This window comes from Convolutriloba macropyga, chromosome 2 (assembly GCF_964194025.1).
Source record: "Convolutriloba macropyga chromosome 2, txConMacr16.3, whole genome shotgun sequence".
NCBI classification, from domain to species: Eukaryota; Metazoa; Xenacoelomorpha; order Acoela; family Convolutidae; genus Convolutriloba; species Convolutriloba macropyga.
The window spans coordinates 3243065-3256706 of record NC_134469.1 but is presented as its reverse complement, the minus strand read 5'-3'; the positions used below and the strand labels follow the sequence as shown (position 1 = coordinate 3256706).

The 13642-nt window shown below is 34.4% G+C and overlaps 1 protein-coding gene and 1 non-coding gene across 2 annotated transcripts in view; one reads left to right on the top strand and one right to left on the bottom strand.

Annotated features, from left to right (window-relative positions):
- LOC142355732 (uncharacterized) overlaps window positions 1–9049 on the bottom strand; it is a 35794-nt gene extending 26745 nt beyond the window's left edge. Inside the window, exon 1 of the mRNA XM_075407808.1 lies at window positions 8792–9049. Coding sequence (XP_075263923.1) covers window positions 8792–9011 — 220 coding nt within the window. The 5' untranslated portion in view covers window positions 9012–9049. The remainder of the gene's footprint in view (window positions 1–8791) is intronic.
- Trnak-cuu (transfer RNA lysine (anticodon CUU)) lies at window positions 8280–8352 on the top strand. The gene has a single exon. It is a non-coding gene; the product is annotated as a tRNA-Lys (tRNA).
- Window positions 9050–13642: the final 4593 nt, after the last annotated feature.

Below are 13642 nucleotides of genomic sequence, written 5' to 3'. Positions count from 1 at the left end.
GAGTCATCCGCGACAAAGACCGATCTTCCTAAATAGAACAAAAAAGAAAAGGCCGAAATCAAAAATACAAAAAACTGGAATATTTTGCAAAAAAATGGTCAAAAACTTTTAAACTGCATTATGAAAAGAATTTTAACTGATTTTCAAACGCCAGAAAATTATTGAATTTTTATTAAAAGGAAATTAAAGTCCCTCATGTTGCACGAAAAGACTATATCCAGTAATTAAAACCATAATACAAAAAAGACAAGAATTGGAAAATTAAAACTGCCAAAATCGGATTAGCATATGTACAATTTTATAAAACGAAATTACATCGAGATAGAAAGAGGCGTTGAGTATATGGATTATCAAAGGGAAATTGTCATATTAACTGGTTTTTGACAAAAAAGACGGCTGAAAGATCCTAAAATGAAGAAATTAATAGAAAAAGACAAAACTTAATTTAAAAAATCAAGAAATATGTGCCAATTTTGAACTTGAAACGCATTTTCCCGCTCTTCAACTCTGGTATCAATTTTCCAAGTTTACGTTTCCATATAGCATCGAAAAAAAACCAAATTACAAGCAAGAAAACTAGGCCATTTAGACGAAAAAACTGCTAAAAACGGTTAAAAACGTGCCATTAAGTCAAAAACTATTTTTCAAAGTCAAAAAGTCATTCCCTAAACGCAGCTCATGATCAAAAAACTTCTCTCGCTCAGAAAAAATTAGTTCACACGGCAAATTTATTCACTTTCACTTTTAGGTTAAAACAGCGTCTGAACGAATAGTAGTTCCGGTAAAAAAAAACCTTAAGAACATAGCCGGAAGAATTCCGGAAGCAACACGAAGCGTCAAAACTTCACAAAAAGCGTAATTGCAGCTGAAGCCTCTACCTTTTTGTATTAAACCATTAACTCATTACCACCCCAGGTCTGATCTAAAAATTGGTGAAATTTAAACCACCAAGAGTCACCAAGAGAAACAAAACGCAGCAAAAACTTTTTATTCAAAACGTTTGGTAACGTTAAAAAAGTCTGAAATAATTAGGATGGTCAAAAAACTGAAAAGCTGAAAAAGATGACAGGGCTATCAGAGAGAACTCGAAAGCAAACGGCAAATAATGATCTTAGAAAATAAGTTAAATTTTTCAAAAAAAGAATGCTCAAATTCAACTATCAGAAAACCATTACAATAAAATTTCAAATCACTGCAATTAAGACAAAACAAGAAAAAATTCCTCCTTGTTGTATAAATGCTTGACAACATGATTTCGTACTTATTCAAAAATTAAATATTAATCATAGAAAAGACATAAACAACAGAATAATATTCAAAGGCAAGAAGTTATTGAAAAACAATACCAAGGCCAGAAGAAAATTGCAATAATGTCTTATAAGTGGTGTCTAGCAAACTCACATTAATGCATTATCTTGAATGAAGCCAATTGCAAACCAAATGACAAAAACCTAATAAAAAGCTGAAAACATTAAATTTTCTAAGAACTGAAAAAATCAATATAACGAATAAAAATGAAGGTGCCACAACAAAGCTAGAATGATACAAACTAGAATGTGAAGAATACGTACACAATGTAGGGAACACCGTAAAAAAAAGATTAATTCTTGATTTTTGACAGTTACAAATCAAAACAAAAAATCAAGAAAAACGAATACAATTCATTGTTCAGCATTAGAGACATAAAAAAGACAACGAGTCACCCGCGACAAAGACCGATCGTCCTGATTAGAACAAAAAAGAAAACGCAGAATTCCAAAATGCGAAACATTGGAACATTTTGCAAAAAAAATGGTCAAAAACTTTTAAACTGCATTTATAAAAAGAATTTTAACTGATTTTCAAATGCCAGAAAATTATTGAATTTTTATTAAAGGGAAATTAAAGTCCCTCATGTTGCACGAAAAGACTATTTCCAGTAATTAAAACCATAATACAAAAAAAGACAAAAATTGGAAAATTAAAACTGCCAAAATCGGATAAGCATATGTACAATTTTATAAAACGAAATTACATCGAGGTAGAAAGAGGCGTTGAGTATATGGATTATCAAAGGCAAATTGTCATATTAACTGGTTTTTGACAAAAAAAGACGGCTGAAAGATCCTAAAATGAAGAAATTAATAGAAAAAGCCAAAACTTAACTTAAAAAATCAAGAAATATGTGCCAATTTTGAACTTGAAACGCATTTTCCCGCTCTTCAACTCTGGTATCAATTTTCCAAGTTTACGGTTCCATATAGCATCGAAAAAAAATTATTTCTACAAAAACCAAATTACAAGCAAAAAACTAGGCCATTTAGACGAAAAAACTGCTAAAAACGGTTAAAAACGTGCCATTAAGTCAAAAACTATTTTTCAAAGTCAAAAAGTCATTCACTAAACGCAGCTCATGATCAAAAAACTTCTCTCGCTCAGAAAAACTTAGTTCACACGGCAAATTTACTCACTTTCACTTTTACGATTGAAACAGCGTCTGAACGAATAGTAGTTCCGGTAAAAAAAACCTTAAGAACATAACCGGAAGAATTCCGGAAGCAACACGAAGCGTCAAAACTTCACAAAAAGCGTAATTGCAGCTGAAGCCTCTACCTTTTTGTATTAAACCATTAACTCATTACCACCCCAGGTCTGATCTAAAAATTGGTGACATTTTATCCACCAAGAGTCACCAAGAGAAACAAAACGCAGCAAAAATTTTTTATTCAAAAAGTTTGGTAACGTTAAAAAAATCTGAAATAATTAGGATGGTCAAAAAACTGATAAGCTGAAAAAGCTGACAGGGCTATCAGAGAGAACTCGAAAGCAAACGGCAGATAATGATCTTAGAAAAAAAGTTAAATTTTTCAAAAAAGAAAGCTCAAATTTAACCATCAGAAAACCCTTACAAAAAACTTCAAATCACTGCAATTAAGACAAAAACAAGACAAAATTCCTCTTTGTTGTATATATGCTCGACAACATGATTTCGTACTTATTCAAAAATTAAATATTAATCATAGAAAAGACATAAACAACAGAATATTACTCAAAGGCAAGAAGTTATTAAAAAACAATAGCAAGGCCAGAAGAAAATTGCAATAATGTCTTATAAGTGGTGTCTAGCATACTCACATTACTGCATTATGTTGAATGAAGCCAATTGCAAACCCAATGACAAAAATCTAATAAAAAGCTGAAAACAATAAATTTTCTAACAACTGAATAAATCAATATAACGAATAAAAATGAAGGTGCCACAACAAAGCTAGAATGATACAAACTAGAATGTGAAGAATACGTACACAATGTAGGGAACACCGTAACAAAAAGATTAATTCTTGATTTCTGACAGTTACAAATCAAAACAAAAAATCAAGAAAAACGAATACAATTCATTGTTCAGCATTAGAGACATAGAAAAGACAACGAGTCATCCGCGACAAAGACCGATCGTCCTGATTAGAACAAAAAAGAAAACGCAGAATTCAAAAATGCGAAACATTGAACATTTTGCAAAAAAATGGTCAAAAACTTTTAAACTGCATTTATAAAAAGAACTTTAACTGATTTTCAAATGCCAGAAGATTACTGAATTTTTATTAAAAGGAAATTAAAGTCCCTCATGTTGCACGAAGAGACTATTTCCAGTAATTAAAACCATAATACCAAAAAAGACAAAAATTGGAAAAAAACGACCAAAATTGCATTAGCATATGTACAATTTTATAAAACGAAATTACATCGAGATAGAAAGAGGCGTTGAGTATATGGATTATCAAAGGGAAATTGTCATATTAACTGGTTTTTGACAAAAAAGACGGCTGAAAGATCCTAAAATGAAGAAATTAATAGAAAAAGACAAAACTTAATTTAAAAAATCAAGAAATATGTGCCAATTTTGAACTTGAAACGCATTTTCCCGCTCTTCAACTCTGGTATCAATTTTCCAAGTTTACGTTTCCATATAGCATCGAAAAAAAAACCAAATTACAAGCAAAAAAACTAGGCCATTTAGACGAAAAAACTGCTAAAAACGGTTAAAAACGTGCCATTAAGTCAAAAACTATTTTTCAAAGTCAAAAAGTCATTCCCTAAACGCAGCTCATGATCAAAAAACTTCTCTCGCTCAGAAAAAATTAGTTCACACGGCAAATTTATTCACTTTCACTTAGGTTAAAACAGCGTCTGAACGAATAGTAGTTCCGGTAAAAAAACCTTAAGAACATAGCCGGAAGAATTCAGGAAGCGATTCGAAGCGGCAAAACTTCACAAAACAGTCGCAATTGCAGCTGAAGCCATTACCTTTTGTATTAAACCATTAACTCAATACCTCCCCAGGCCTGATCCAAAAATTGATGAAATTTTAACCACCAAGAGTCAACAAGAGAAACAAAACGCAGCAAAAATTTTTTATTCAAAACGTTTGGTAACGTTAAAAAAGTCTGAAATAATTAGGATGGTCAAAAAACTGAAAAGCTGAAAAAGCTGACAGGGCTATCAGAGAGAACTCGAAAGCAAACGGCAGATAATGATCTTAGAAAATAAGTTAATATTTTCAAAACAGAATGCTCAAATTTAACCATCAGAAATCCATTTTAATAAAATTTCAAATCACTGCAATTAAGACAAAAACAAGACAAAATTCCTCCTTGTTGTATATATGCTTGACAACATGATTTCGTACTTATTCAAAAATTAAATATTAATCATAGAAAATTTTATATTTTTGAAAACGTTTGGTAGCGTTAAAAAATTCCAAAAAATTAGGATGGCCAAAATACTGAGAGACTGACAAAGCTGACAGGGCTATCAATTGCCCTTAAAAAATTCATTATAATGTCAAAAAGATTAAATTCTTTTTAAAAAAGAATGCTCAAAGAAATCAGAAAACCACTACAATTATATTTCTAATCACTGCAACTAAGACAAAACAACACATACTTCTACCTTGTTGTATATAAGCTAGACAACACGATTTCATACTAATTCAAAAGTTAAATTAATCATAGAAAAAACATAAACAACAGAATAATATTCAAATGCAAAAAACTCGTTTTAAAACAAAACCAAGGCCGGAAAAAAAGGCAAAAAATAGTATTAAGTGGAAATTTTGGATAATAGCAAACTCTCAGTACTGCCTTATGTTGAATGAAATCAATTGCAAACCAAAGAAACGATGAAAGTCTAAGAAAAGGCAGAAATCATTCAATTTTTTAATCAATATAACAAAAAAAGTCAATATAACGAATCTAAAGGTAGATGCCAGGACAACGCTAGAATAATACAAATTAGAATGTGACGAATATGTACACACTGTAAGGAACACCGTAACAAAAGACTAATTTTGATTTTTGAAATTTAAAAAACAAATTGAAAAAATCGAGAAAAACTAATACATTTCATTGTTCAGCATTCGATAAATAGAAAAGACAACAAAGTTGTCATAGTAACAGATTTTTGACAAAAAGAAGGCTGAAAGATCCAAAAATGAAGAGATTAATAGAAAAAGCCAAAAATTAACTAAAAAAATCAAGAAATAAGTGCCAATTTTGAACTTGAAACGCATTTTCAGGCTCTTCAAAAACACTGTGGTATCAATTTTTGATGTTTACGTTTCCATATAGCATCAAAAAATATAAATTTCTACAAAAACCAAATAACAAGCAAAAAAACTAGTCCACTTAGACGAAAAAACTGCTAAAAACGGTTATCTTTATAGTCCATTCAGTCAAAAACTACTATTCAAAGTCAAAAAAATCATTCACTAAACGCAGCGCATGATCAAAAAACTTCTCTCGCTCAGAAAAAATTAGTAGTTCCGGTAAAAAAAACCTTAAGAAAACCAACTCCTCTTCGAGTCGTAAAAAAACCAAGAGCACCGCAATATAGCTCCGCTCAGCTTACAGCTTCGCAGCTATAAAAAAAGACAAAGATGCCTGTAATAGAAAAAACATGTTCAAAAAGTCCGCTAAAACCTAAGCATTGCAACTCAATGACCTGCTCGATGAGCTCACGCCCTTTCTCAAATTCAACGAATCCATTCAGTTGAAACAGTGACTGAGGTAGGTCAGAAGTCAAGCGTGAAAACCGTGGCTTTTGTAACACGAAAACGTAAAGTAATGAGATTTTTTGAAAGGCCAACACCAAAAATAGGGAGGCATAGAGCGAAAAAAAACACAGTAATTTGATGCCCTCTGGGCTTCACCTCATCCGAACTTAACAAAATCGCTCTTCGCCATGAGTTTTTGCCTAATCAAGCGTTTTCCGCAGCAGCTTTGCTGAACCGGAAATTTAGAGCTTAATTGATCTCTACGAGAAACTTGAAGCACACGGGTTTTACCAGATTTCCCGTTTTTTACAAAAACTCAAATCCCTCAAGCACTCTAAATATCCGAGTGCAAAAACGGTCAAACAATTTTACATAAAGATGATAGACTGACCACAATAATTACCTCGAACTTCGTTCCAGAGCAATTAACAAGTAAAAATTGTGGATAATATATGAAAAAGATAATTGCTTCCAAATTTGGCGCTCTCCAAAGTCCTAATGACAAAAACAGTTGTAGCATAAAATTTTAACAAAATAGTTTCCAGTTTTTGCTTTCTTAATCGCATCGGTTAAGTTAAGTAACCTCAGTGATCTGATGATGGTCCAAAAACTGGCGTGTTCCACAAACAAATAACAAAAACCAAACCGACTAACATCCGAAAAAGTTCTCTCGAACGACAAGCGGGGGCAATTTAAGTTAGAGCGGGTGTAGCTTAGAAAGGTTTTATGTTTGCAAAAAAAACATGCCGACACAGGTGTTCGAAACGGAGACCTCCAGGACTTTGTTTGAGAGTAATTGCACAGAAATCGCCAACTGATAAATTGTCCAAGAAGCACTTATTTTATCTTTATGAGCACTTTATTTTTTCTGTAGAACAATTAAACTGACCTAATTGTTGAATAAGAGGTCAGTATAAAGAGTGGTAAAACATTTCAGCTGCCCGAGAATTTAAGATACCAGATTTCCGAAAACATCTCGGAAAATTTGTACAGCGCGAGTTTTCAGAGTTTAATGTGCAATTCAGGCAACTATAAACATAGCTGGCAGATGGCCGGAAAACAGCCGCGATAGACGCTTGTGGTCTTCCATGAGTTTAAACAATTAAAGAAATAAGATAAACAGATTGACCAGACTCTGATACTCAACAATTAGGGCACATACGTTTGGCACTACTTGGATGCACACTTTTGATCTTTAACTAGTAAAAGTTTATAAAATATAAAATTCATTAAGTGAGTTCAAAATTATTTTTTGGTTTTTTATAGTGAGGTAAGTCACGCATTTGACATAAATGTAGAACACATGACGGAACGCACGTGATTTCAGAAGTCTGAAAGTTAAGTCACGCAATTTATCTAAACGCAGAAATGACGTCACGAACAAAATTTTAACTGCAAAGCAGTAGAAGTCATTGAAAAAGTCTATTCCAAAAAGTCAGGGTAAGACGAAACAAAAATGTTAGACGAAGTAAAAAAACATAGCCGGACAAGTCCTGAAGTACAATTAAAAGAAATTTCAGTGACTAAGCAAAAAAACTGGACCTAGAACGGACTTTGAGTGAATTGAAAAAAGCATTTCTAAAAAATCAGAAAAAACAAAATCAATGTCAAAATGCCGCATGTGGACAAAAACCACTAGCGAGAAAAGGAAATTTGGTGGATACAAAAAATAGGCATAGAATGAACTAAGAATGGATTGGGAAAACCATCTAGAAAAAAATTCTATCCAAAAATTGAAAAAACAGTAAAAATCAAAGTGAAATTGCCGCATGTAAACAAAAAATCAATAGCAAGAAAGCGAAATTTCGTTCAAACACCGTTTTCTCACTCTACTTTAAAATTAGAGTGAAAAAAATTCACTCCGCAAAACCACTCGCTTTTTCGCTCCACTTCCTGTTTCGGCGTGACCAAAATCACTACTCCAATTTGACTTCAAAATTCATGAAAATGTTTGCACAGATCTTAAAAAAAGACAGCGCCCCAATACAATTCAAATTCTTTGAATTGTAAAAAAAAATAGGACCGCAATAATAGCCGCCTTGAATTCCTCACACGGCTATTAATATATCCAAAGAAAAAGAACTTTAATAATCGCAAATGATGGCAACATTTTGATGACGACAAAACGCAATTATGTCACCAGTTGGGGCTTTCCTCACAAACAAATGTCACCGTTCACATATTTTTTATGAGTCTCGTGAGGGGGCGAGAGGTAGAAATTTTAACAACGGAAAATCTAATTTAGCAAGCCCGGCTAGCTCAGTCGGTAGAGCATGGGACTCTTAATCCCAGGGTCGTGGGTTCGAGCCCCACGTTGGGCGTAAACTTTTGCACCTCAAGTACAATTCTATTCAATTAATTATTGTCAAGTTGTTCTCGAGCTCTCGAGAAATAAATCCAACACTCGCCAACTCATTTCTAGCTATCAGCGAACCAAGTTCTGAGCTATCAGAGAACCAAATTTCCATCACAGGAGTTCAACGTAACCTCACAGCTGCTGCTCATAAACTCAGCGACAGCTCGAAGACCACTCCCCTCCCTCTTCCTCCCCCCCATCTCCACCTTAACGCCATAATTTATGTTCTACACCTCTGGCAACCAAGGGTAAGTCGGGGCAGGTGAACGGGGGCGGGAGGGGGGTGGGGGAAGGGTAGATGATATATCTGAAAAAAATGTTCTAATTACGATTGTACCAAAAGGTAAAATTGACTATAACAAAGCGATAAGATCACAAAAACAATCACGACTCATCCACTTTACCTGCCACTTTTTCCTCTTTTCTCTCCTCTTTTTCTTCATTTGCCTCCTCCTCCTCTGCTGCAGTTCCCTCAACAGTCCCGCCTTCGCAAGGAGCAAGAGTCTCCCCTTCCACAAATTCCTCCGACAAATGTGCCAAATTGCGAAGGGCTTCAGAGAGCCTCTCCATTTGTGAAAATTGTGTCCCCGATTTAGGGGACCAATCTTGTGATTCTGTTGTCATTTGACTTCAATTCATGCGCATATCTGAAGCGAAGCGAAGACATTAGAAACACCGAATAACGTAGCGCAAATTGCTTTCCAACGACCGGCGAGCAGGAGAGGTTCGCTTAGGCAGTAGCGAGCTTGGGCTCAGGGAGGCTAGCATGGGGGAGAGGGGGGGGGGGTCGGTTTAAAAACCAAAAAATTGCTCTTTACACAATGATTGCACCGTCTTACTGCGGTTTTATTGTCCGTCGCATACTTAGAGAGTAGCAAGGCGTAAGGCGCTAAGAGAGCTGCTCAGTCACTTAGTTCCCTCAGGGCTTTACCTATTTATCCGATTTTGAGGATGAAAAGTCAAATGGGTCACACGCAAAATCGGTCAAGCAAAAAATCCCATGAAAAGACCGCAGCACTAATATATTTGCTACAAATTTTGTTTGAGAGCAATTAAACAGAGCTGACAGATTATAATCAGCCAAATATTACAGAATCAAAAGCACATCCACGAAAACATAAAAAGGCACAAACATGACAACAAAAAACTGTTAAGTGACAAAAAACGAGATCAAAGGCAAGTGCAAACAACTACCACTTATTTTTCCAAACCATTCATTATCGTGTAGCGGCAGATACATAGGTTTTGGCAATGAACAGATCAATCAAGGCTGATCATTGTCGTTTTCAGTGTTTAATTTCTGGCTGAATTTTAAAATCGTACAAATTAAGAACAGCAAGATCCGAAAAAAACTGATGCAAAAATTGTTACCAAGTAACAAATTTTCCGAAGTACCATATCACTCTTAACCGGAAAACCTATATCATTAAAAAACTAAAACTCGTTGAAAACATCCAAAATGGCAAAAAAAGAAACTAAACAGTACAAAAAGCTGATAGATAGTTAACAAAAAGATTCCATATAAATCATGAGCTTCTTAGAACGAACGATCTGATCTCCAACAAATGGCGAGGGTTAATAGCAGATGTATAACACTTAGTATGAAAAACGTCGCCGGCATCTTGTAGGGTAAAAACATCAAAAAAACTGATGCAAAAATTGTTACCAAGTAACAAATTTTCCGAAGTACCATATCACTCTTAACCGGAAAACCTATATCATTAAAAAACTAAAACTCGTTGAAGACATCCAAAATGGCAAAAAAAGAAACTGAACAGTACAAAAAGCTGATAGATAGTTAACAAAAAGATTCCATATAAATCATGAGCTTCTTAGAACGAACGATCTGATCTCCAACAAATGGCGAGGGTTAATAGCAGATGTATAACACTTGGTATGAAAAACGTCGCCGGCATCTTGTAGGGTAAAAACATCAAAAAAACTGATGCAAAAATTGTTACCAAGTAACAAATTTTCCGAAGTACCATATCACTCTTAACCGGAAAACCTATATCATTAAAAAACTAAAACTCGTTGAAAACATCCAAAATGGCAAAAAAAGAAACTGAACAGTACAAAAAGCTGATAGATAGTTAACAAAAAGATTCCATATAAATCATGAGCTTCTTAGAACGAACGATCTGATCTCCAACAAATGGCGAGGGTTAATAGCAGATGTATAACACTTAGTATGAAAAACGTCGCCGGCATCTTGTAGGGTAGTTCAAAATATACGAAGTAACAGCCAAAGGGGGGGGGGGTGGGCAATCCAAGTTGTTCTTCCTCATTTCTTGGCTAAAAAATACTTAACAAGCTATCTTCTTTATGCCCTTGAGGAACGAGAAAGAGGACGAAAAAAAAACAAAACCTGATACAAACTTTTCTGGAAAATCACCGCAGACTTTGACAGAACAACAATTATCATCAACAAAACCTGACGTAGATTCTCTTTAAAATCAATGTAAAAACAACACGATAGACCACACCACGAAATACACAAAAATGTTGAGAGTGAAAGACAAAAATTCAGTATGTGTCAACATTGTTGCCTAAAAAGTTTCAAACTCCCATCAAATGTTCTTCCGCAACCTATCAATGTTGTTAACCAAATGACCAAAAGGCAAATGAAAAGAACACATTAAACAACATTGAAATAGCACATAAAATCGAAAGAAGATATATATCTACTTCATTAGACAAATTACTCGACTGTCCCCTATATTTTATAAACACCCATTAAAAACTCAAAGATTTCAAAATTGCTATCATGGTGATCAAAGTCAATAAAAGGACGAAAACTAGCTGCAATTTAATACCTCCCTATGATGCAAAAACTTGAGCAGAATGAAAAGTGCTAAACAGCGTCTTTAATGAAAAGAGCATAGCCAGCAGGTTGCCGGAAAATAGCCGCGATAGACGGTTGTGGCCTTCCATGGAATCGAACAACTAAAGAAATAAGTTAGACAGATTGAGAATCAGTCCTTTAAAAGACCACTAGACTTTTTGGGTTAGATTCGCACTGTCATTTTCATGAGACAAATTCGAAATATGAGGAAACAGCCCTCATAGAGCTTCTTTTAAGAATTGATATTCGAAATCAAAGACTCTAACTAAAGAATCACTAGATGCTTACAATTGATTTTCAACTAGTAAATGTTCATTAAGTGAGTTCACAAGGCATTTTTTGAGTGGTTTGAGTGGGGTATGTCACGCAATTGAACTGTAACTAATAGAAATCAAAGCAGTAGAAATCAGTGAAATTGAAAAGTCAATGGTCGCAAGAATCATCGACTGAGACGGAGAATTAAAAAAACAGCAGGACAGGTCCTGACCTACAATTCAAAGAATTTTCATTGAATATACAACAAACGAGGCCTGGAACGGACTATAAGTGATTTGGGAAAAAAATTCTATAGAAAAAACAGAAAAATAACGTCAAAATGCCGCATGTGAACAAAAAAAATACTAGCGAGAAAGCGAATTTTTCTTCAAACACCGTTTTCTCACTCTACTTTAAATTTAGAGCGAAAAAATTTCACGCCGCAAAACACTCGCTTTTTCGCTCCACTTCCTGTTTTGGCGTGACCAAAATCACTACTCCAATTTGACTTCAAAAATCATGAAAATGTGTGAAGAGATCTTAAAAGACAGCGCCCCAATACAATTCAAATTCTTTGAATTGTAAAAAATATTAGGAGAGCTACAATAGCCGGCTGAGAAGATGAGGGCGGCTAATAATAAGAGAAATTTACGGGAATAAGTAAAAATTTGCGGAAAAACCATCAGTACCAAAATTTGCTTTACTTTGCAAACTTTGCTTGAGAGAAATTAACAATTGTCAATGAACTTGCATCTACCAGAGGCTGTAGCTACGTGAGAAACTCCTTTTGGAAATTGTTGTCTTTGACGAGTTCTGTCTGTCCATAGATACAGAGTACTAAGACTTCGACAACCTATGAAGAAAACTCACCAACAACCAGGAAGCCATAATGTCAAAACGCGGACTCAGGTAGCTCAAATTACCTGTGAAAAGCTGAGACGACGATTTCACAATTTTATCCAAAAAAGGCACCATTTCCAGAATGATCGAAAAGTTTTCATCATCAGCTCGGACACTTTCACGTTTCGGAATCGCAGTTGTCGAAATCGCGAGAGACAAAATTATGACCAAACATGCGCTCAGGTATTCAATCATTAATTTCAAAATTTGTTCGCCTTGACTGAAAGTGAGTAACTGAAAGTGAAGATTTTTAAAAAAACAGCGCCCAAATACAAATTCTTTGAATTGTAAAAAAAACACGAGGTCCCCAATAATACCCGCTAACGCTTCGCGGCTATCAAATAGCTAAAACTGTAATTTAAATTAAATGGTCGAAACTACTTTTATGTTAACAGACTACTTTTTCGTTAATATGTATGACAGGACACAAAAATTATTTTTTCTCGTCCAGTCCTAGAAAAGACAACGCCTTTTTCGTATCCCGTCTGCGTAGATATAAAAGATATCATGCTCGCTGCATTAAAGTTGGTTCTGACACTCTCTGTGATCAACAAATGCTTTCCTTGAAAATTTTCCAGAATTAGAATCCTTTCCAGAAAATATTACAGCTGGCTTGGCATTCATCAAATCATAACAATTGATTTATCAATCGTCTTTAGGAAAGCAGTGTTGAAATATACATTGCATTTTGCTGCTGATAAAAGATTTCTCAACAATTTTTAACTGTCATTGGGAATTTTTCACATCACTATTCAACTACCAATAACAGTTTCCGAGAAAATTGTCCAAATTTGTCAATTTAAGGGTGACAAAGATGAAAGTTTGGCTGTAATCAAAAGGTATTCTCTCCGGAGACGTTTTAAGCCAAAATGTCTCAAAAATACAAACATAGCAGGCAGATTGCCGGAAAATGCCGCCGTTGACGCGGGACTGAAACTGAAAAAGATAAAAAAAATTGATTGTGTGGGTTGCGAGTTCAAAATCTGTCCAATGACAAATTGAATTGGTCATAATTTGAACTGCTGATAATTTTGCCGATTAACTAAGATTCTATAAAGAGATGTCGAACTAAGGAATTTAGTCCACCATTATTCAACTACGAAGCAACTTAAATCTACAATGTTTAAACATCAATCCATTTCTCATCGTCAAAAAGGAATTTGTCCCTGTTCTCCTCTGAAGCTCAGTCTCTTAATTTTCGGTTTTTTTGAATGTTGAGATTAATTGATCGAATTTTTTTCTGTTTTTGTTTGTG